The 25,583-nt window shown below is 33.8% G+C and overlaps 1 protein-coding gene and 1 pseudogene across 6 annotated transcripts in view; one reads left to right on the forward strand and one right to left on the reverse strand.

The window, feature by feature from the left end:
• AFG1L (AFG1 like ATPase) overlaps positions 1-25,583 on the reverse strand; it is a 196,013-nt gene that overhangs the window by 40,661 nt on the left and 129,769 nt on the right. For all 6 annotated transcript variants that reach the window (XM_031456112.2, XM_010989608.3, XM_064486804.1 and 3 more), the window contains 2 exons: positions 4,086-4,156; positions 3,729-3,829 (listed from right to left, as the gene is read on the reverse strand). In XM_031456112.2, the coding sequence (XP_031311972.1) occupies positions 3,729-3,829; positions 4,086-4,156 (172 nt within the window). The remainder of the gene's footprint in view (positions 1-3,728; positions 3,830-4,085; positions 4,157-25,583) is intronic.
• Positions 5,855-6,279, forward strand: LOC105097119 (small ribosomal subunit protein eS26-like; annotated as a pseudogene).

The raw sequence follows: 25,583 nt of genomic DNA on the forward strand, positions 1-25,583 counted from the left end.
AAGAGCTATATACTGAAAACTGTAAGAGATGAATGAAAGAAATTAAAGGCACAATTGAATGTAGGGATGTTCCATGCTCATAGATTAGAATAATTAATATTGTTAATATGTTAACAATAGTATCCAAAGTAACCTATAGATTCAATGCAATCCCTATCAAAACTTCAATGGCATAGTTCATAAAAACAGAACAATCCTAAAACTTATATGAAACCATAGAAGACCTTGAATAGCCAAAGAAATCCTGAGAAGGAACAGGGCTAAAGGCATCATGTGCCCTGATTTCAAACTATATTACAGAGCTATGGCAACCAAAATAGTATGGTACTGGCATAAAAACAGACCCATACATATATGGTAATTTACAACAATGAGCCAAGAATATACAATGGGGAAAAGACAATCTCCTCAATAAGTGGTGTTGTGAAAACTGGACAGTCATGCAAAAGAATGAAACTTGATCACTATCTTACACCATTCACAAAAATTAACTCAAAATGCACTAAAAAATTGAATGTAAGAAATAAAACCACAAAACTCTTCAAAAGAAAACATGGGCAGGAAGCTCCTTGACCTAGGCCTTGGTGATGATTTGTTAAATCTGACACCAAAAGCAAAAGCAACAAAAGCAAAAATAAAGTGGGACTACATTAGACTAAAAAGCTTTTGTACAGCAAAGGAAACCATAAACAAAATTTAAAGGCAACCTACTGAATGGGAGAAAATATTTCCAAATCATATATCTGATAAGAGGTTAATATCCAAAATATATGAATAATTCTTACAATTTAACAGCAAAAAAAATCAATTTTAAAATGGTCAGATGATCTGAATAGATATTCTTCCAAAGAAAACATACAGATAGCCAACAGGTACATGAAGAGATATTCAACATCACTAATCCTCAGGGAAATGTCATTCAAATCCACAATGAGATATCACCTCACGTCAGTGGGAATGACTGTTCTCAAAGATAAGAAATAACAAGTGCTGGTGGGGATGTGGAGAAAATGGAACCCTTGTACACTGCTGGTAGGAATGTAATCTGGTACAGACACTATGGAAAACAGTACAGCGGTTCCTCAAAAAATTAAAATTAGAACTACCACATGATCTAGCAATTCCATTACCGAGTATTCATCTGAAAAAAACAAAAACACTGACTTGAAAAGATATATGTACCACATGTTCACTGCAGCATTATTTATAATAGCCAAAATACGGAAACAATCTAAGTGTCCATCAATGAGTGAAAGAAAATGTGGCATATCTATACACTGGAATATTATTCAGTCTTAAAAAAGAATGAAATCTTGCCATTTGCAACAACATGGACGGACCTTGAGGGCATTATGCTAAGTGAAATAAGTCAAAGACAGAAAGACAAATACTGTATGATCTCACTTATATGTGGAATCTAAAAAAAAATAAAAACAAAAAAACTAAGTTCATACATACAGAGAGCAGATTCGTGGTTACCAGAAGTTGGAGTAGGGAGTGGGAGAAACGGGTGAAAGGGGTCAAAAGGTACAAACTTTCAGTTGTAAAACAAATGTCATGAGGATGTAATGTATAGCATGGTAGATATAATAAATAATACTGTACTGACTATTTGAAAATTGCTGACATTCACAAAAAAATTTTTTTTAACTATATAAGGTGACATATTAACCAGATTTATTGTGGTGATCATTTTGTGATGTATACAAATATTGAATCATTATGTTGTATACTTCTAACTAATATAATGTTATAGGCCAATTATACTTCAATTTTAAAAAAGTAACCCTTCCTCAAACATCTGTCACAGTTTAAGACTAAGACTTAATACAATCCAACATGTCAATGTTTAAATGCCAGTCATCCAATGCTCATCTGATGTAGTAAACAATCTACAATTACAATATGGATAAAAAGCAAACCCATCTATGCAAAGCCACTGACAAATGAGGATCTGGCCAACTTGAAGAAGAGCAAAATCAACAAGGAAAATGACACCACAAAAACTTTAAAAGAAAGTAATTGAAATACTAATAAATTAAAAGAGGACTTTGAAAAGAACAGATGATATCCTCAAATATTTTTATAAAATATTTTATGTGATTTTTCACATAACTAAACAACGAAATCATGAAGTAACAAGATGTACTATTTTACCACCCTAAAATTTTGTCAAGGAAGTTATGCCAAAAATAAATAGTAATTGTTCATTGTTTATTTTAGGAACTTAGTTCCTAGTTGCTATCATAATCCATATTTTTGTCAAATTAGATAAAATGCCTTATTTTTATGTGTTATCTTCATTTTTCAAGATAAATCTCAATCAGTCTTTTTCCTTACCACCCCCATATAGACCATGAAGACTTGGTCCCTGATTAGCAGTTTTTTCCTGGTGCTAAGTCTCCTAAAATAATGAGCACATAAAAAATAGAGATAAATAGAAAAATACTCAGTAGCTACTCCAAGAGACCATCTTTGCCTTACTACCCCAAGACACAACAGGCCTGTCTCTTCCCTTTCCTCACTAGGCTCTCTTCTGTGGAAGGGGGAGGAGCTTAGATATATAGATTTTTCTCAAGCTTATTTCTCTGGCAAAGCAAGCAAAACTTAAACGGAAGCCTTAATAAAATTACACCTGAAGATAATTAAGTTAGTAGGACTTAGATGAGATTGATCCATAGAAGCGTGAAGGGTCCACATCACGCAGAATGACTTTTACAACCAGAGACTGATATCATCACTTTGTCACAGGATTCTAATTCATTCTAATTCTTCTTGGTCTAGAAGTGCTTTATTTCTATGATAACAATTGTAGATTGGATTCATCCCTCTGGTATGCCATGTGCTTTAAAAATTACAAATTTAGAAGTAATGAAGTCACTAGATTTTAAGAAAAGTACTCATAAAATGGCTGGCAGTTAAAAATACTTTTCTCTTCCCCCTTACTGAAAAACAATTCTTTTTTAGCTACCTAAAAGTCAAGATAAATCAGAGAGACCAGTTGGAATGATAATTTATACATGACAATTAAGGAATTATACTTAAAGTTATATGTAATTTGGATTTGTTTTTCTCAAGATTTATTGTCAACTGAATACCCCATGAGTACTGAGAATTCCCAGAGCTTTTATAAGATAAAATTCATATCTTTAATGAAGCTGTAATCAAGGTCTTTCTCATTTATATAAACATGTGTGTATATTTTTTTCCTCTGTTGAATATATTATTATATAATACAGATGTAACAGTTATAGAAATTTACTTTCTTTGACCCTGGCTCATATACATCAGATATCACAGCAATAACAGATGGGCCACGAGAATAAGGAATGGAAATTCTTTTATGTCATACTTCCTTGGATCATGGTAGTAGTACTTCACCTTCCTTTCCCCACATACTAAGCTCACTTCAATTTTTTAAAAAATTTTCTTATGTTTGACTTTTACAAAATAATCCCAAAAGCGGATTTTAGTTTTGCTTCCAGCAATAGTTGACAGTGCTCTCTGTATTTCTAATTTTGCCTTAGAACCCTTCAAAGTGTAAATTTTGTGCCAATATCTATAAAAAGCACATGGCATATACAGATGAGCATTTATCTTAATGAGTTCTTTAAATCAGTTCTGACTCTATGAATAGTATTTTAAGATCTGAAATAGGCACAGAGGAAAATGTGAAGTATTTTAACATGTGAAAAGGCCAATGAGTCTGGATGTGTCTGGATACTTACTCTCTCACAGAGCTCTTCAAATGTGCAGTCGGCAATGGTTCCACAGGCTTTATTCAGCCGCAGCTCTCTGCCTTGCACTTTTAGAATCCTTGGTCTAGTTACTATGGGAACATGAACAAAGACTCAATCTTGTCTGGATAATTACTATAAAATTCATCTCTTACAGATAGGAAATGCATAGCTTGATGAATAATAGCACATGATTCAACACATAAATTAGACAAAATGCTGATACAATGACTGCCACTTGAGCGTGGCATCAACCCATATACAGCAATGGAACTTATTAATTGGTCAGTGGAGATTGGGCATTGTGTTCTAAATGTATTCTCTTTCAAGAGAAATTAACTTACGTACAATCATTTTGTTTCTGAGCCAGCTCATCAAACAACTTATCCATGACAGCCTCCACATCAGCTTCACTTGTGCTACAGTGAAAAGAATAATAGAATATGAAATTAATAACACTTGAAGCCAACATCAAACAGCTGCCTGAGCCTGCTTAGCTTTTTGCCCATAAAAAAAAAGAACAGGATGTTATGCTCTAAATACAAACATTAGATTTAGAATACACTTAAAAGCAGAGAATATTAACTCTCAGGTAGATGATTCTGCCTTATTTGCATACACTGAAAGACTTCTGTGCTTCTGGCTGTTTCCAGTAATGAGCTGATACAGGCAGAGTAAATCCATTAATACTATGTGTACACAATGAGAAGAAAGGCTTCTGGCTCTCTCTTGCAATACAAAACAAGAACAAATAGACAAGGCAGTCAACCCATCCTGCAAAGTATCCTTTGAAATCTCTACTGAGAGGGTACATGTGAAATTAAATATTGAAGCTGCTTTTTAAAAAAAATCAAGTCAAGCCACTGACTGAGAGGATCAAACATCCAGAATTAAATTACCAGCTTCGAAATACCAACTTGATCTGCACATCAATAACTATCAGACTTCTAGTATAAGGACAATTACAGACCACACAGTTTCTCTCAAAAGTGTCCTTGTAGGAAATCCAAGAAAACTCCCTCCTTCTCTGATGCCCACCACTGCAGCTGCTACAAAGTTAGTTAAAGAATCCTTTGTATTCTAATTAGAAAACACCATATGGTTTAGGAAACCCACATATATAAATGTGATAATACTATGGCCTTTTTTCTTCTCACTTTTTTTTAAGAAGGGTTGATAAATTAACAGTCAATAAAATAAAATAACTGGCAGAAGAAATAAATGCTGTTTAAAAAAAAAACCTTCAAGTGAAAATACAAGTTTACTTCAACTCTACATACAAAACTTATAAAGGATGACCTGCCAATATGCTTAATTTTGACACACAAATCACTCTTACCTAGGTGTGGAAGCAATTAAACTCAATTCTGGACATCCATCTTAAAAGTCTTATTGAAAACTAATACAACAAATTATTTTTCTTTATTTTAAGCTTAGAGTAAACCAAAATAATATCTCCCTTGAGATAATTATTAGGTGGCAGGCATTTAACACATAAGCACCTAATTTTTCAACTGTTCTACAGCAAATACTTTTAAAATGCAACAAAACACACAGTCATTAGGAAGGATTTAGAATTGTCACATTCCAAGGATCTACCTCAAGGATCTTAAAAACATCATTTTGCAATGGGTTAACTTTGAGGGAGAATGCTATTTGACTTATATAAAGCCTTGTATGATATCTGTATAGAGCGATATTAAAACAATAAAATGACACAACAGAAAGTGATTATAGAGACAATAAACAATTTTAAAAGTACAAAGAAATCACATGAGCCAATGCCCACGCCAAGCACATGTATGTTTAGATGGCTTTGTCAACATCATTCTTAGGAATTCATTTGGAACCATCTCCTACTTGCAACAGCAAGGTAAACACGCCCAACTGATGGAGAAGTGAGCTACTTTTTAAGAGGTACAGAAAAAGGAGAGCAATGTCAGCCACCGAGGGCATCTGCTGGCTTTCAGAAAGTCAACCTATCCTTAGGTTAAGTATGTGACCAAATAGAGGGGGAGAATTCTGAAAAATAACCAATCTACAAGACAGTAAAGTTTCTAAAAGCATATTTAGTGAAAAAACAATTGCTTACGCTCTCTCGCGTCCTCGCTTCCAAAATGACCAAGTAAAGAAGGAACAATGGTCGCGCCAAAAAGGGCCGCGCCATGTGGAGCCTATTCGCTGCACCAGCTGTGCCAGACGCGTACCCAAAGACAAGGCCATTAAGAAGTTCGTTATTCGAAACATAGTAGAAGCCGCAGCCGTCAGGGATATTTCCGAAGCAAGCGTTTTCGACGCCTATGTGCGTCCCAAGCTGTATGTGAAACTACATTACTGCGTGAGTTGTGCCATTCACAGCAAGGTAGTCATGAACCGTTCTCGCGAAGCCCGGAAGGACCGAACACCTCCGCCCAGATTTAGACCTGCAGGTGCTGCCCCACGACCTCCACCAAAACCCATGTAAGGAACTAAGTCCTTAATGACTGAAGAAATACTGTTCTTTGGAAAAGAAAAGCCTCAATAAAATGGAAATTATACTTTATATAGCATGTTGAGTGTATGTTGCTAGATAGAGTGAGGGTTGTGTATGCCATGGGAACTGTAATCACTTTTATCAAGCGTGGACTGCCACATAGTCTTTTTTCATGCCAGAGAAAGCTTATCCATGTAAGTTAAACCTTATCTTGGTTTTCTTTTGTATTTCTGTCTTTGGCCTCACTGATCTGCATAGCTATGTTGGAGGGAAGTGGATTAAAGCACTTGCTAATGTTAGGTTAATTATGCCTGGAAAGTGGCTTAAGCAGGTGTCTTAAAAGTGTGTGGTGGTGGTGGGGGGGACTATCAAGGTAAGGAGTGATTCTGAGTGAGGAGCTCATCAGGAAGTGACTTAGACTGAACTGTGTATACCCCTGATGGAGGACATGAGTGAGGGCTTTAATACACGTTTGTGACTTGGTTTAGCTTAAGGGGATCTGTATCCAGAATCTTTTTCTTTCTTTTTTTTTTTTTTTAACATTTTTTATTGATTTATAATCATTTTACAATGTTGCGTCACAGAATCTTAACTGCATAAAATTTACCTGCCTACCTTGGAAAAAAAAAAACAATTGCTTACAAACTTCCTCAGTGGTGATTTCTGTTTTATTCTGTGCTCAAATATACTATAATACTAAAATATGGCTCACTAGACTTTAGTCAGGCCACATTATGCCATCTATGAAATTACTATGTGTGATTTCACTTTTAGTAAAATTATGGGTAGAATTATACAACTATTTTTATTACAATTGTATCTTATAAGAATTCTAGTACATTATCATAAAAAGTTATTCAGAAGTTACAACATGCAAAATAAAAAAAATTATTGGTGTAAAGTGGCCTAAAAATAAATATTCATAAAAGCAGCTTATGTAACTCACAACTGAATAGACTATCATCCATCTAAGCCAACTTGCATGGCCTCAGGGAGTAAGTTCTACTGACCTGCTGGGGGACAGGAAACTTTTCTTCATATTGTCTTAAAAGCAGGAGGGGTTAGTGTGTGGTTTTGATTTTATCAGATGTATCTATATTTATATAAAATAAATAAGGATGATATGAAAGTAATCCTTATGAAAAATGAATATATTATAATCCCTTAACAAATAACTTACAAGAGAACACTAGTCTTCTCACATTCGACTCAGACTTTAGATTTCCCTACTTAAAAGGACACACCAATCAGAGCTCATTCATTTTTTTTAGGGTAAGAATTAGAAAAGTAAAAACAGAAGTTAAAACTTACCTGTCTATATTAGCCTGAAAAATTCAGAATTTTACTTATGATTCTGGTTCATATCTGGTTTAAATATTTTAGAGTATGTTTTGCAATTCTGATGAAAAATTTGGGTGATTCTGAACTTTTTCAGTGTGTCATACAGGAAATAACAAAAGCTATCATTTGAGCAAAGACATGGAAACAACCCAAGTGCCCATCATCAGACAATGGGTTTAAGATGTGGTGTACATATAATGGAATATTACTCAGCCACAAAAAAGAATGAGATATTGTCATTTGCAGCAACATGGATGGACCAAGAGAATATCATACTAAGTGAAGTAAGTCAGATAGAGATAGACAGATACTATATATCACTTATATGTGGAATCTAAAAAAAATAATACAAATGAATTTATATACAAAACAGAAATGACTCACAGATAGAAAATAAATTTATGGTTAACAAAGGGGAAAAGGGAGGAGGGATAAATTAGGAGTATGGGATTAACAGATACAAACCACTAAACATAAAATAGATAAGAAATAAGGATTTACTGTATAGTACAGGGAACTATATTCAATACCTTGTAATAACCTATAATGGAAAATAATCTGAAAAAAATGTATATGTATAAAACTGAATCACTTTGCTGTACACATGAAACTAACACAATATTCTAAATCAACTATACTTCAATTTAAAAAGCTACCATTTGTTGCATAACTATTATACAGCAGTTAATTTACCTATACCACCCCATCTTACCATGTAGTGTGTGTTATCACATTTTTACTGAAGAGAAAACTTAAAGAATTAAGTCATTTATCTAGGATCTGAATACATAAAAATGTAAATTTTCTGTACAACAAAGTATTATAAATAAATTATACAGCATGTCAAACTGGAAAACATCGTGGCAGTATTTATGGTATATAATTAATATTATCAATGTATTACAAACTCCAGCAGATAAAAAAGTTGAACATCCCAACTGAAAAACTGTCAAAGGATCTAACAGGCAAATTGCATTAAAAAAATTTGCTCAATGCTTAAGACGTATATGTAGTGATTCATTCCTACTAGTGATAAAAATGCAAAGTAAAATCATGAGAGGCCATTTTTTTAACTCAATAGGCAGAGGTAAGAAAAAAGATAAAATACCTGGAGTAAGCCTTGGTAAGGGGGAAAAGGTTCCTCTTAAGCACTATTGGGAGGAATATAAAACTGGTTCAAGATTTCAGGGAAACCAGATAATATGTAATAAAAGCATTAAAAACATGCATATCACCTAGCTATTCCACTCAGGGATTTCACCTATGGAAATAATGGTAACAACTACAAGGATGTTCACTGTTGACACTGCTTACACAAGAACAATGAAAAAGAACCTAAATGTCCAACAATGGGGAATTTGAAGTACATCTAGATACATCCATACAATGGAATATTATGCAGTTTTTGTGTGCAATTTTTTCTTCTTGTCCTGGAATTGTAATTAAGGCCAAAGGTTGATGACCAGAACTGCTAAGTATCCCCAAGTTTCTAAAGAGAACCACCAATGAGCCACCAATGAACTGGATCCAGACTCCTGCCCCTGTGCTTAAATAATGAGGAGGACTGGCCCTACTTCAAATGCCACCCTTCCTTCACCATCCCCTCCTATTCCTCACACCACAGTGTCTTTATAAGGGGGAAAGGGGGATCAGGAGTCACTGGTTTTTGTGTCCAGTATTTGTGGTAAGAGCCTCTTCCCTCCCTTTCTTTCAGGAAAAAAGAGGGTGATTTACCCTCCCCACCAAACAAGTGATGGGGGAAAGAGATCTCTAAGAGAATCACTTGGAAAGATTAGGGAAGCCTGGAAGAAGAAAAGACTGGCATTGGTTTCCTTAGTTGGATGAGCAGGGCCTTAGTAGATTAAGAAATCAGAAGGTGGGAGGTAGGGTGCTGAGCCAAGATGAAGCAAGCCGATTCTCACCAAAAACTCTCCAAAGGTTTGGCCCTACTAGATATACTCAAAGATACAAGTGAGGGGTTAGGTTGGAAACAGGGGCATTGCTTGAAAATAAGACAAAGGCAGTTCCTTAGATTCCCTCCCTTTACCTGGACAGCCAGATTCCTGTAACTCTTCTGCTCCAGCTGAAACTGCTGTTTACTGTCAGGGACAGTTTGAATAGTGAAGAAAGGGTGAGAGACACCATACCACAATTCTACAAAGTCAACAGTGAAACCAACAGTCTTTACCTCTTTAGCATCCATAGCCCTAGCAGTCCAGGAAGCTTCCATTCCAGGAAGTAGACTGAAAGATTGGAGGAAACTGAATAGCCAAAAAAAAAAAAAAAAAAAAGACTTGCAGATACTCACATTTGGGGGTTCTTCAATAGAAAACCTGACCTGCCACCTTATCACCCTCCAGTGAAGCCCACCAAACAATAAAACCCTATCTATTTACATAGAACTTCTAATCAGCTTTTTAATACTTCATTCTTAACTGTGGATGGACACAAGTATATCTAGGCATTTAAGGATATCCTCTAGGATAAGAGATAAAGACCACAATAAAGAGGATAGGATCTCAGAGGAAGGAAAAAGAAGAATACAGAGAACAAAAAAGGAAAAAAAAAAACACTCTAATATGTCACATATTGCACTGCATAAATGCTATAAACCAAAAGGACAATTTGGGCATGAGAAAGAGCTCTAAATATGACTCCTAAAGAAAAAATTAAGGAAAAAAGGTTGAAGCAATCTTTCAGAAAACAGAGCTGAAAGACAAAAGGATGGAAAATAGAAGAGGAGATAAAAGAATTAGAAGATAAATCCAGAAGGTTCAATAGCTAACCAGAAGGAGCTCTAAGACTATAAAGGGGGAAAAAAAATCAAAGAGTCAAAGAAAAAAGAAAAATTTCCTAGAACTGAAAGACACGATTTTCTAAACTGAAAAAATCCAATGAATACCCAGCACAAAGAATGGGGAAGCTCCATTCTAAGGCACATTATCATGAAATTTCAAGAAACTAGGAATAAAGAAAGAATATCCTAAAATCTTCAAAAGAGAAAAACAGGTCAAATATAAAAAAGTCAAGAAACATTCACATCAAACTTTGTAACAGCAATAATGGAATGTGAAGATGATGGTATAGTTTCTAAAAGTTTCTAAGGTAACATTATTGTCAAACTGTCCATGCCCAGTCAAGCTGTTAGTCAAGCAAAATAAGGACATTTTCAGACAGATGAGCCCTCAAAAAACATATTTCCCATGCAGCCCTCTCAGGAAGATACTAGAGGGTGTGTTCTATGAGAACAGGGGGAAGAATTATACTTTTAGTAGGGTCAGCTAAGCTCCACCAAGCTGACTCTCCTGCTGATAGGAGCTATAAATTCTGGACAAAATACAAAAACAGGGGACCTGAAGGCATTGTACAAGTGAACAGAAGCAGTCAGTTTCTAGAAGTACCTAACACTTGGAAGAAGGGGGAAAAAAGGCATGTTACTCATTTTTACATCTTTCAGACTAAAGACAATAAAATCAGTACTACTCAGGGCAACTAAAACTCCAACAGAAAACCTACAGTCCTTCAGACTCACAGACACAGAAAACAAACTTATGGTTATTGATGGGGAGTGGAGGGGAAGAGAGGAGGGATAAATTTGGAGATCAGGATTTGCAGATACTAACTAATATACATATATTAGATAAATAATAAGGTCCTACAGTATAGCACAGGGAACTATATTCAATACCTCGTAATAGACTATAATGAAAAAGAATGTATTTGTCTATGTATAACTGAATCATTATGCTGTACACCAGAAATTAACATTATAAATCAATTATACTTCAATTAAAAAAAAAAAGAAAAAGAAAACATACAGTTTTCATGGCATGAAGAATCAGAGGAGAGCTGGGGGTAACTACCAGCTGGAAAATCAGGGGGAATCCCAGAAAAAATGTTTCCAAATTCCCAAAAAGACACTAATCTGGAAAATTCCTGAAATGCTAAGTAATTCTGTATTTATCACAATACTTTATATGTCCTCAAATAATGAATGTCCATAATAATAAACAGTAAATCATTTTTCTATCACAGGGTTATACTAAAATTTTCAGCAGTTTTCTGTTAAAAAAAACCCATAATTATCATAAATTTGTAGCTTATCACTATTATAAATCAATATACCATGACAAGATTATATCTTTCAATAACGTAAAAATGATCTCTACCAGGCACAGACTTTTGATAGTAGAAAACATTAGAAGGAAATATTAACATAAAATTATTTTAAAATTTAAATACCTCAGAAACTTAATATGTAAAAGTTATCATTTTAAAATTTTTTATTACTTTTTAAAAAGATTTTTAAAACACAAAGCCTTAATTACCATATCTGGTAGTCCTGACCTTCATGGTTAACAAACATTCTAGACATAAAAAGTGTCTTTCATTTTGTACTGACATTGACCAAATCATTAAGAGTCTTAAATCACTTTCAAGCTAGGAACTAGGGCATATATTGCTTCAGATAAGCTCATTTATTTTATTAGCAAGTGTCTGGCTTTGTTTACTCAATATTATGTGAGATTCATCCATAGCAATGCATGTGGAAGTAGTTTATTTTTGTTTCTGTACAGTAGTATTTTATTGCATGAAAATACCACAATTTATTATCATTCTACTGCTGATGACTGTATTAGTCTGCTAGGGCAGCCATAAAAGAATACCACAAACTGGTGGCTTAACCAATAGAAATTTGTTTTATCATAGTTCTAGAGGCTGGAAGACCAAGACCAAGGTATCAGCAGGTTTGATTTCTTCTAAGGTTTATCTCCTTGGCTTACAGATGGCCATCTTCTTGCTGTGTCCTCACATGACCTTTCCTCTGTGTGCATGCATCCCTGGTGTCTCTTCCTCTTCTTATGAGGACACCAGCCCTATGGGATTAGGGTTCCACCCATAAAACCTCATTTAATTAATTACCCCCTTAAAGACCCTATCCCCAAATAGTCACATTGAGGGCTAGAGCTTCACCTATGAACTTTGGGGGGACACAATTCAGTCTGTAACAACGAGTATTCGTATACTTTACAGTTTGGAGATACTGTGAGTAGTACTACTGTGAACATTCTAGTACACACCTTTTGGTAAACTTATGTTTGCTGCATGTGTAAGTAGGAACAGAATTGCTGTTCATGGGATATATCTATATTCAGCTTAGTAAATACTGCCAAGCAGTTTTCCAAAGGGGAAATTTACTCTCTCAATTGCAGTGTACAGAAAGTTCTACTTGTTCCAATTCCTTGCCAACACTTGGTTTTTTCCATCTCTTCCATTTTAGTGATTACAGTGGATGTATGGTAAATAATTTAAAGTTGTCTCAAATTATTTTTGGAAATGGAACAAAAATGCAAATATAATTTAATTAATGCAATAATTCAGAACCATTTTCTTAGTAAAATATCATTATAATGTAGATAAAAATTTGTAAATCTGTTCTTAAAATCACCTTAGATTTTGACTTTTGATTTGACTTCTTTAGGTGCGAAATTTCAAGAACACAACTTTATTGCAGAAGTTTCAGCCAGAGAAAATGTCTTTGACTTTGAAACGGGGGGAGTGGGGGGTGTCATTTATACTGGAGAAAAACTAGAGTAATATAAGTGAGTCTGTAAATCCAGTGCCCTCTTCTCAGTTTTCCAGTGAAACTATTTAAAAAGATAGCAACATTACCTTACATTAAAAATCTATACTCAGAAATACAATCATGTCTGTGAAGCTCTAAAGAAAGATGAGGGACAGCTAAGTTTCAAAAAAAAAAAAAAATCAACTGCTTAGAACATACAACCTAAGGTTGGCAACAGGTATATTCAGAAAACAAATGTACAAAACCCACACAAAGATATAGGTTATATAAAAATACAAGTAGTGATTAAAATTAGACTCAAATTACAAACATTCTTGAAAAATACTCTAGCCTAACCAGCAAACCTGAGGTGGGATGATGCCTGGTAGTCAAAAACAGTTGTATGGAAAACCTACAGCCTAAAGATGGCACTAAATTAAACATGATTTTTTCAGTGTAAAAGGGGAGCTAAATTCAGAGTTTTCTTCTGGGGCTACAAGAGTATCATGTCACTTGGATGGAAGAAGATGTTCTGCTCAGCTCTGTGTAGTTTGATTTTAACAACAAAGAGGCATATCTTAAGGAAGAGTGACTTGAGTAGCATCAAAATGATCAGGAGAAAATATAGGAATTAGGCTCAGATGCTTTGAATCGTATCCCATTTACTCTCACGAAGGGAGGCAGAAACATAAGCTCCTACAAGTGAGTAAGAATAAAGAATTTAAGAGACTAATTCTGGGTAATGGCCCCATCAGCGGGATGCTACTGTAAAGCAGATAAGATGCAAAACAGAAAATTAGCTCACACATAACCAAAAGTTGACCACGGTAAAAGATAATACACTCATTTCTGAAGAAGCAGAGTCACTCTTTTCAAGTGCTTTTTGTTGGGGGGCAGAGGGTGGGGGGTCCAAGCAGAGCACAGACCCTTTTTCCTTTGTTCTATAATGCCTGGTAAAATCCACCCATTTCATTGCTTCTGTCACCTTTTGTTAGGCTCAGAAACTGCAGTGGAGGGGCAGATTTCTATTTTCTGTTGAGTAGTACTACTGTGTCTTTAAGTCAGAAAAGCCTTGGAATCGACCACTATTTCGTTGCCAGGAAATTCGGCACCAACAACTATAGGAATCCTGGAGTACAGTACCCTGGATTAAAAGCCTGATTGCTTCGGAAGTATGAGAATCCTGATTTATTTTTCCATATTAAATTAGTAAACAGAGAGGAGAGTAATCAGTCATTTCCATTTTAAGAAAATTTCTATGGCTGAAATCAGGCATTCAACAGAAAACTTACACTCAAGAATAGAATATGTCAAAAAAGACCTTATTATTGCTGGATCATTTGAAATTCTTAACAAAAATTCCAAAACAAGTGGAGGTTTCTAGAAGAGGGTCACACATGAATTTAAATGGAAATTAATTTCTTCAAGAACCTCCTACTTCATTAGGATTGACTCAGAGGAACAGAATGCTACCCACGCTTTGCCCCTTTATCCCCTTTTAAAAATCAACAGCTTGTTAAGGTATCAACAAGTAGAATAGGGTTGGCTTTCCTTGGTCCCTCTCTCTCCATGTTCTCTATTCCAGAGAGCCAAAGTTGATTCAACGAGGAAGAAATTTCCCCTTCCTCTTAGAGTTCTTGTGCCAAACTTCCCTGGCAGTGAGCCTTCCCACTCTACTGATCCTTGTGCATTCATGCTGTACAGCTCTTTGTGCTCATACCAAACATAATCTGGGGCTGGAGGCAGGTCTAAGATTAAGTTGGTTTATACTTGCCTTAATATAAAACAGACTTGGTTGCATTTCAAATCCTGTAGGTTTGTTTTACATAACAGAATCAGTTGTTAGGATGGATTTTGTCCTGGTATTTATCTTCTTCTCAATCACTCAAAGGCTTAATAGACTGTTCAGAGATCCATTTCAGCCTCTAAATTTCCCACCCTTCTCAATCACCTGGAGAGTAACTTAACTGGTTCCATTAATCTTGACCTATGTATAATGCAGGAAGTGGGATCTAGCACCTTTAGTTCTCAAATTCCCGACCTTCACCCCCTCTTCTCTGCACCAAACTCCATATAAAATTTCTACCAAATCTATATATTGCATTCCACCCCCTAAATTAACCAGTGGTGTAACATGTAGAATTGCAACTTGGTAGATCCAAAAATAAATATTTTTTATAAAATTTCAGAAAGGCTAAAATGACTGAAAATTTTAAAAAAACAACAACAATAAAAGTGAAGAAGAAGCTGGAGAGTAGGAATCTCTAACTCCTCTTGAGGAGAAGAAAATAGTCACATCCACCTGAGAAAGAGAGACCAGGGAGTTTTAATAGGTAAAAAAAAAGATACACAGCAAGAAACTAAAGATATAGGGCTTTTGCCAGATCAGCTACTCTTATGTTGAAGATTTTTAGTTATAAATGTGACCTATTTGAAGATGAAATAACAAGATAAGAATTCTAAGGAAATTTAACAAATTTCCTCTGTACTTTAATATGCATAAGTATATATATTATCTAGTCATGTACACATTGTATATTTATCTTATGTATACCTTTCTAGATGGGTACAGTTATACAACTGAATACTTTCATCAATGTTATTTAGCTGGAAATGGTGGTCCAGCTCTATTCCGGTCCTGTCTGACCTGCTGGAAAACAAACATTGTGATATTTTATTGTCAAACTACAGTTCAATAAAGGAATAGAAGATAAAAGGTGTGCTGAGCTGACTGATGGAACCTGATATTGAAGTCTATACAAGATGAAGCTCTTTTGTTGCTATACCACTTTTAAGGTGGTATTTCAAATAGTTTCAAACCTTTGAAATTAATTTGACTCAGTAGTCCTTGAGTTAATATAAGACTAATTAATGAATATTTAAATGTATATCTAAATTATGTCAAAGAGGACAATTTTGTGATTTTAAAATACATAATTAATAAATGGCCTACCTGATTATGCCCAAAAGGATACAAAGCAGAAAACTGTTATTGTTGTATTTTACTAATATACAGTTGTAAGTTTGCAATGTTACAGAGCCTTACTCATTCATAAAATATCAATAAAAGTTCTTATGACAAAGACCTACTGTGTATCTACTTTTGAGAATCAATTATATTTTCCCACCATAGAGGCCTTTTCCCTACAGGTGGCCTTAGAATAAAGATTCATTACCATTACTGATATTTTAATTATCAATACTTACAGCAACATACAATGCTTCATTTTGAATTTTAGGCAACATTTCACTTTGAATGAAACTTTATACCTTATAAGAGATAAATAGTTCTTCACTAAAATATATATAAAAGAAAAAAATATTAAAAGAATGAAAATGTAACACAAAATATTTACGTTAAAGAAAAGAGTAAAGAAAGGAGAAACAAGTAAGTCATGAAACAAAGAAAATGAAAAGTAAAAAAGCAGATATAAATCCAATTTTATAAATAATAACATAATTTGTGAATGACTTAAACAATTTAATCAAAAGGCAGAGATTGTTAGGCTGGATAAAAAAGCAAGTTCCAATTATATGCTGTCTACATGAGATATGCTTTAGATTCAACTTTAGGTTGAAAGTAAGAGTGAAAAACCGATACATCATGAAAACAGCAATTGCTACCAATATCAGATACAATAGACTTTAAAACAACAAAATAACAAAAATATGATTAGAAACTAAAAGGAACACTTTGTAATGATAAAAAGGTCAATCCAACAGTATGATATAACAATTACAAACATGTACGTGCCTAGAAAGGACCTAGAAAGAGTGAAAAACCGATACATCATGAAAACAGCAATTGCTACTAATATCAGATACAATAGACTTTAAAACAACAAAATAACAAAAATATGATTAGAAACTAAAAGGAACACTTCGTAATGATAAAAAGGTCAATCCAACAGTATGATATAACAATTACAAACATGTACGTGCCTAGAAAATACATGAAGCAAAAACTGACATAACTGAAGGGACAAACAGACACAACAATAATAGTTGGAGACTTCAATATCTAACTTTCAATAAGTGATAAAACAACTAGGGAGAAGATCAACAGGAAACAATAAGTCTTTAACTACACTATATACAAACTAGACTAACAAATATCTATATAAACACTCCACTCAATACCCACAAAATACACATTTTCTCAAATGCACATGAAACATTCTCAAAGAAAGATCATATCCTAGGCCATAAAACAAGCCTTAATAAATTAAAAATAATTGAAATTATACAAAGAGTATTCTCCAGTCACCATGGAGTGGAATTAGAAATTGGTAACAGAAGAGTTATTTGGGAAATTCACAAATATGTGGAAATTAAATAGTGCAGTCCTATATACCAAATGGGCCAAAAAGAAAGAAATCAAAAGGAACATTAGAAAATTATTTGAGACAATGAAAACGAAGACATAACATACCAAAACTCTGAGATGTGGCAAAAGTAGTGCTTACAGGGAAATTTATAGCTATAAATGCTTACATTAAAAAAGAAGAAAAATTTCAGACCAACAGCCTGACTTTCTACCATAAGACCCTGGACAAAGAAGAGAAAACGAAACCTAAAACAAGTGGAAAGAAGGAAATAATAAAGATTAGAGTGGAAATTCATGAAATAAAGAACAGAAAAACAATAGAGCAAATCAATAAAATGAAAAGTTAATTCTTTGAAAAGGTGAATAAAATGGACAAACCTTTAGCTAAATGGACTGAGAAAAAGAGAGAAAACTAAAATTACTAAAATCAGAGATGAAAGGGAAGACAGTACTCCTGACTTTATAGAAATAAAAAGAATTATAAGGGAATACTATTAACAACTGTATACCAACAAATTAGATAACTTGAATGAAATGGCCAAATTCATGGAAAAACACAAACTACTGAAACTGACTCAAGAAAAAAAGATAAAATCTGAATAGAAGAGGAGGGAGCCCTTCAAAATTCATTCTAGGAAGCCAGTCTTGCCCTGATAGCAAAATCAGACAAAGACATCACCAAAAAAGAAAACTACTGACCAATATATCTCATGAATATAAACCCAAAAATCCTCAATGAAATACTAGTAATACTAAATCCAGTGACATATAAAAAAGGATTGTACACCATGACCAAGTGAGATTCATCCCAGAAATGTGATTGATTTAAAATCCAAAAAATCAATTAATAAAATACACCATATCAATAGGATAATGGACAAAAACCACATAATCATTTCAATAGACACAAAAATGCATTTGAAAAAATCCAACACCCCTTCATGATAAAAATACTCAATAACTAGAAATAGAAGGAATGTCCTCAATCTAATAAAGGGCATCTATGAAAAGCCCACAGCTAGCATCATATCGTGAAAGACTGAAGTCTTTCCCCTAGGCTCAGGAATAAGACAAGGGTGTTCAATTTCTATGACAGAATATACCACTTCTATACATTTCACTGAAGGTTCTAGGCAGGGTAATTAGACAAGAAAAACAAGAAAAAGGCATCCAGATTAGAAAAGGAGAAGAAAATTATCTCTATTTCCCAATGACATGGTCTTGTATTTAGAAAACCCTAAGGAATCTACTATGAAACTATTAGAACAAATAAACAAGTATAGCACGGTTTCAGGCTACAAGATCAATATGCAAAAAAAAAAAAAAAAATCAATTGCATTTCTATACAGTAGCAATGAAGGAGCCAAAAATGAAATTAGGAAGACAGCTCTATTTATGCCAGCTTCAAAAAGAAAAAAAGAATTGTAAACTTTATACATTGAAAACTGGAAAACATTGTTGAAAGGAATTAAAAGAAGACCAAAATAGATGAAAAGACATCTGTTTTGGGTTGAATTGTGTCCTCCAAAAAGATATTAAAATACTAGTCCCCAATACCTGTGAATGTGGCCTTATTTTGAAATAGGGTCTTTGCAGATGTAATCAAGTTAAGATGAGGTCATACTGGATTAGGGTAGTCCCTAATGTGATAACTGGTGTCCTTATATGAAGAGGACATTTGGAAACATACAAACAGGGAAAATACCATATGAAGCTAAAGTCAATGATCAGAGTAATGCACCTGTAAGTCAAGAAACTCCACCAGAAGCTAGGAGAGAGGCATGGAGCAGATTCTCCTTCATACTACTCAGAAAGACCCAAACTACTAATACTTTGATTTCAAATTTATAGCCTCCAGAACAAGAGAATAAATCCCTGCTCTTCTAAGACACTTGGTTAGTGGTACTTTCTATGGCAGCCTTAGGAAACTAATAAAACATTATATGCTTATGGATCAGAAGACTTAATATTGTATTCCCCAATGTGACCTACAGTTTCAACACAATCCCTATCAAAATTCCAGCTGGCTTCTTTGTAGAACTTGACAAGCTGATCCTAAAATTCATATGGAAATTCAAGGGATCCAGAATAGCCAAAACACAACACAACAAAGCAAAACAAAATTGGAGGACTCACACTTCTTAATTTCAAAACTTAGAACAAAGCTATAGCAATCAAGACAGTGTGGTTTTGACATAAAGATAGATAAATAGACCAATATGATATAATTGAGAGACCAATTACAGTCAGTTGATTTTCAAAAAGGGGGTCAACGCAATTCAATAAGGCAAGAATAGTCTTTTCAACAAATGGTGCTGGGGCAACTAGATATTCACATGCAAGAGAATGAAGACATATCACTACTTCACATCCCATATAAAAGTAACTCAGAATTAATCAAATACCTAAATATAAGAGCTAAAACTATAAAACTCTTTGAAGAAAACAGGCATTAATCATGTGACTTTGGATTAGGCAATGGTTTCTTAAATATGACAATAAAAGCATAAGCAACAAAGGAAAAAATTAATCGGACTGCATTAAAATTTAACAATTTTGTCCTTCAAAGAACACCATCAAGAAAATAAAGAATCACAGAATGTGAGAACATTTTTGCAAATCATATATCTGACAAGTGAGTTGTATCTAGAATACATAAAGAACACTTAAGATTCAACAATAAAAAGACAAATGACCCAGTTTAGACATATACAAAACATCTAAATAGATCTTTCTCCTACGAAGATATACAAAAGGTCAAAAAGCACATAAAAAGATGTTCAAGATCATTAACTATCACAGAAATGCAAATAAAAACCATAATAAGATGTCATTTCACACTCACTAGGATTGTGTTTTGGTTGAACTGTATCTCTCTCCAAAAATATGTAAAAGTCCTAACCCTCAGTAACTCAAAATGTGCCATATGATGCTTAACAGAATAAGTCAGACAGAGAAAGACAAATACAGTTTGTAATCACTTATATGTGGAATATAAAACATAAAACAAACAAATGAATATAACAAAACAGAAACAAACCTACAGATATAGAGAACAAACTAGTAGTTAACAGTGGGGAGAGGAGCAAGATAGCCCCCTATATATAAAATAAATAAGCTACAAGAATATATTGTACAGAGCAGGAATATAGCCAACATTTTATAATAACTTTAAACTGAGTATAATCTATAAAAATTGTGAATCACTATGTTGTATACCTAAAATAAATACAATATTGTAAATCAATTATATGTCAATAAAAAAAAAAAAAAGAAGAGACAAAGGAGGAACCAAAAGCCAGAGAAAAAGACACTATCCACCTGATGTTTAAGAAGTGGGTGGGCATTTGATTGGAAATTGGACTCCATAGGCTCTTGATTGATGTAAATGCCCCACTATAATGGTTGTGCTATGCAATGGTGAGTTCTTTTAAATAGAGAACAAAATGTCTGCATGCCAAAAAAAAAAAAATCATTATGTTGTACACCTGAAACTAATATGATGTTATACATCAATTATAACTCAATTAAAAAGGAGAAATAGCCAAAAAATAACCTAAAACAAAGAAGAATAATCAAGAAGTTGAACTTCTAGGAAAAAAAATACGTCAGAGATGACATACATTGGCTGGATTAATCGCAGATTAGGCAGTGCAAAGGAAACCATCCAAAATGAAACTAGATTGGAAAAAATTTTGGAAAAAAATGAACAGAGCATTGGTGAGCTGTGGGACAACATAAAGGGATCTCATATAGTTGGTTTCTTTTTTGTTTTGGGGGATTTTGGGGGGGGGGGTCTCATATAGTTGTAACTGGAGTCCCAGAAACTGGAGACAAGGAGACAGGACAGAAATAAATATGTGAAGATAAAAAGGGGATAAAAATTCTCCAAATTTGATGAAAACCACAAATGCACAGATCCAAGAAGCACAATCAACCATAAGAAAAAGAAACATGAAGAAAACTACACCATGACATATCATAAACAAATTGTTTAAAAATCAATGATAAAAAGAAAATTGTAGAAACAGCCAGTGAAAATACACCCAATATAGAGAAGGACAAAGATAAGAATGACAGCAGATTTCTCATCAGAAATAATGAGTCAGAAGATAAGCAACATCACTGAAGTACTGAAAAGAAAAACAAACACAAACATAAAGCTGTCAACCAAGAAAATATCTAGCTAGCAAAAATATCTTTCAGAAATAAAAGCAAAAGAAAGACTTTATGAGACATAATAGATACATAAAAGGTCAGAAAAATCATCACTGACAGAATACCACTGCAAGAAATGTTAAACAAAGTCCTTCAAAAGGAAGGAAAATGATACTAGATGGAAATTTCAATCTATACAGCAGAATGAATAGCACAGAAATGGCAAATACGTAGGTAAATGTAAAATGTTCTTTCTTATTTAAAAATCTCTTTAAAAGATTATTGACTGTTTAAGCAAAAATAACAACAACGTATTGTGAGGTTTTTAACATAAAATAATAAACACATATAATATTACATAATAAAATACATAATTATATAATAAAATACCATAACAAAACAAAATATATGACCACAATAGCACAAAAGCCAGAAAAGTGTAAATGAAAGCATACTGTTGTAAGGTTTTTATATTATCAAGAAGTATCAAGAGGTATAAGAAGAGGTATAATGTTATTTAAAGGCAGACTATGATAAGTTAAAGATACTTATTCTAAACTCTAAAGCAACCATTAAAAAAAAAATTAAGGAACTTTGGCAAATAAATGGGTATGAGAGATAAAATGGAATCTTAAAAATTAATATAAAAGTGGGAAAAATCAGAAAATGGGAACAAGGAACAACAACAAAAATAGCAAGATGGTATATTTAAACCCAATCATATCAATAATCACATTAAATGTAAATGGTTTAAATGCCCCAATTGAAAGAGATTGTCAGATTGCACAAAAAATAAATTCCCAACTATGTGTTGCTTACTAGAAGTCCATTTTAAGTATAAAGACACAGATAGCTTGAAAGTAAAAGGATGGGAAATGATATGTCATGCAAACACTAATTAAAAAAAAAAAACTGAAGTGGCTACATTAATACTAACCATAGTAGATTTTGGAGCAAGGAATATTGCCAAGAATAATGAGGTTCACTTCATACTGATGAAGGAATCAATTCACCAAAAAGACATATCAATTCTAAGTATTTATTCACCTAATAACAGAACTTCATGCTCTGGTTTCTCTTCAGATTGAATAAATCTTTTGCCTTTAGTAATAACAGAACTTCAAAATACATGAAACAAAAATAGAACTATAAGGAGATAGACAAATCTCTAATTGTAGTTGTAAATTTTAACACCTCTATCTCAATAATTGATAGAAAAAGTAGGGGGGAAAATCAGTAAGGGTATAGGAGACTTGAACAACACTATCAACCAACTTGACCCAAGTGACATTTAAAGAACACTCCACCAACAACAGTAGAATACACATTCTTTTTAAGTGCAAAAGAAACGTCATTTTCTGGGCCATAAAACAAGTCTCAATAAATTTAAAAGATTCAAACCATACAACATACGTTCTCTGATCATTATGAATTAAATTTGGGAATCAGTAACCAAAAGATGGATAGAAAAATCACATGTTTGGAAGCTGAACAATACACTTCTAAATAACCCATAGGTCAAAGAATAAATCACAAGAGAAAGCATGACATATTAAAATGTATGACATGCATGTAAAGTAGTACTGAGAATAAAATTTACAGCATTAAAATGCCTAAAGATTATCATATTAAGTGAAGTAAGTCAGATAGAGAAAGACAAATATATAATATTGCTTATATGTGGGATCTAAAGGAAAGAAGGAGAGTGAGGGAGAGGGAGGCACGCAGGGAGAGGGAGAAGGAGAGAAAGAGAAAGAAAGAGAAAGAAAGGAAGGAAAGAAAGAAAGGAAGGAAGGAAGGAAGGAAGGAAAAAAGGAAGGAAGGAAGGAAGAAAGAAAGGAAGGAAGGAAGGAAGCAAGAGAAAGAAAGAGAGAAAAAGAGAAAGAAACAAATAGAAAGAAAGAAAGAAAGAAAGAGGAAGGAAAGAAGGAAGGAAGGAAGGAAAGTAGGAAGGAAGAAAGAAAGAAAGAAGGAAGGAAGGAAAGGAAGAAAGAAAAAGAAAGAAAGAAAGAGGAAGGAAGGAAGGAAAGAAGGAAGGAAGAAAGAAAGAAAGGAAGGAAGGAAGGAAGGAAGGAAGGAAGGAAAGAAAGAAAGAAAGAAAGAAAGAAAGAAAGAAAGAAAGAAAGAAAGAAAGAAAGAAAGAAAGAGAGAGAAAGAAAAAGAAAGAAAGAAAGAGAAAGAAAGAAAGAAAGAAAGAGGAAGCAAGGAAAGAAAGAAAGAAAGAGGAAGGAAGGAAGGAAGGAAAGAAAGAAAGAAAGGGAGGGAGGGAGGAAGGAAGGAAGAAAGAAAGAAAGGAAGGAAGGAAGGAAGGAAGGAAGGAAGAGAAAAGATAACACATTTTATTTACAGACTCACAGACATACAAAACAAACTGTGGTTACCGGGGTGTAGGGGAGAAGGGATAGGAGTTTGGAATTAATAGATACACTTACTATATATAAAATAGATAATAGGACCTACTGTATAGCACAGAGAACTATATTCAATTTCTTATAATGAGCTGTAATGGAAAATAAACTGAAAAAAAAATATGTATGTATGTGTATGTATAACTGAATCACTGCTATACATCTGAAACTAACTCTGCAAATTGACTACACTTCAATAAAAACTAAGAATAATAAAAATAAAAACCTTTTTTAAAAAAGCATCGTGATCCATAGCAAGCAACAGTTCAAAGAAATAAAAATATTTCAAGGAATTTTTTTAAAATGCTTATGTAAGAAGAGCAGAAAGGTTTAAAATCAAGGATTTAGGTTTCTTTCTTTAAAAACTAGAAAAAGAAGAGCAAATTAAATTCAAACTAAGCAGAATAAATTATAAAGAGAAGTACAGAAATCGATGAAATATAACAAAAAGCAAAAGAGAAAATAAAAAACACAAAAACTGTTTCTTTGAGAAGATGAATAGCATTAATAAAGCTCTCTTTAGCAAAATCAAAAAAAAAAAAAGACATTTGTGTCTTTTCAAAAAAAACCTTTTTATTCTGGAAAATTTCACACATGTGTATGTAAAGGCAATAGTATAATAAACCTGACAAAACAATCACCCACTCAATACACAGCCAGTTTTGCTTCATCTATACCTCCCTTCCATTCCCCCATCCTGGATTACTTTAAAGCACATCCCAGGCATTGTATTATTTTATCTGTAAATATTTAGTTTATGAATATGCATATGTCTTAAGTAGATAAACCTACATGTTCCGCATTATGATGCCAAGAAGGAATAACATTTATTTTATAAACATCAAAAATGTCCCCAACAGTCTTCTTCCCTTCCCCAGACCAAAGAATTGGCCAGATCAACAATGTGAACCCCATGAAACTAGACAGTTTCTTTAACTGCCAGAAGCAGAAATGCTGTCCCCTACCCTCTGAGGAGTCAACTTTAGGAAGGCTTAGTGTCTAGTCTTGATGAAAGATGGGAAACTGACCTTTGATTCACAGATTGACAGTGAATACTCAGGCATGTCCTAAGGTATGTACCTGGTAACTGTACCTGGTGAACAAGCAGGCACATAAGCCAGAGTCTCCCCAAACCATTCATCCAAGAATGGCAAACGTGACCTCAAGGGACCCTCATCCAGATCAGGTGCTATCTTTATCAGCTAACGGACATGCATGAGCCAGGAAACAAACTTCCAATGAGAATATGCTATATTGTCTTCTGTTTTGTGGAACTGTCTCCATATGGGTATGTTTCTGTATCCTTTGCTGCTAAATAAATTTCATATTCTTTCACTGTGGTATTTTCCCTTCAATACCATCACTGCTCCATTGCAATGCCATACAAACTAGTGTTAGAAGTTGGGATGATGTGAATGTAGAAGACTCTGTAAGATACATGAGAGAATTCAGGGAACTGAAGGAAAATTAGAGCAGGCCCACGTTTGGCATCAGTCCAAAAAGCTTTGTTGCAGATGACGAGATTGATTGTTTCAATAGGATATGCACACAGCCTGCTGTGAGGACTCTGGGC

Source organism: Camelus dromedarius, chromosome 6 (assembly GCF_036321535.1).
Source record: "Camelus dromedarius isolate mCamDro1 chromosome 6, mCamDro1.pat, whole genome shotgun sequence".
Lineage (NCBI taxonomy): Eukaryota > Metazoa > Chordata > Mammalia > Artiodactyla > Camelidae > Camelus > Camelus dromedarius.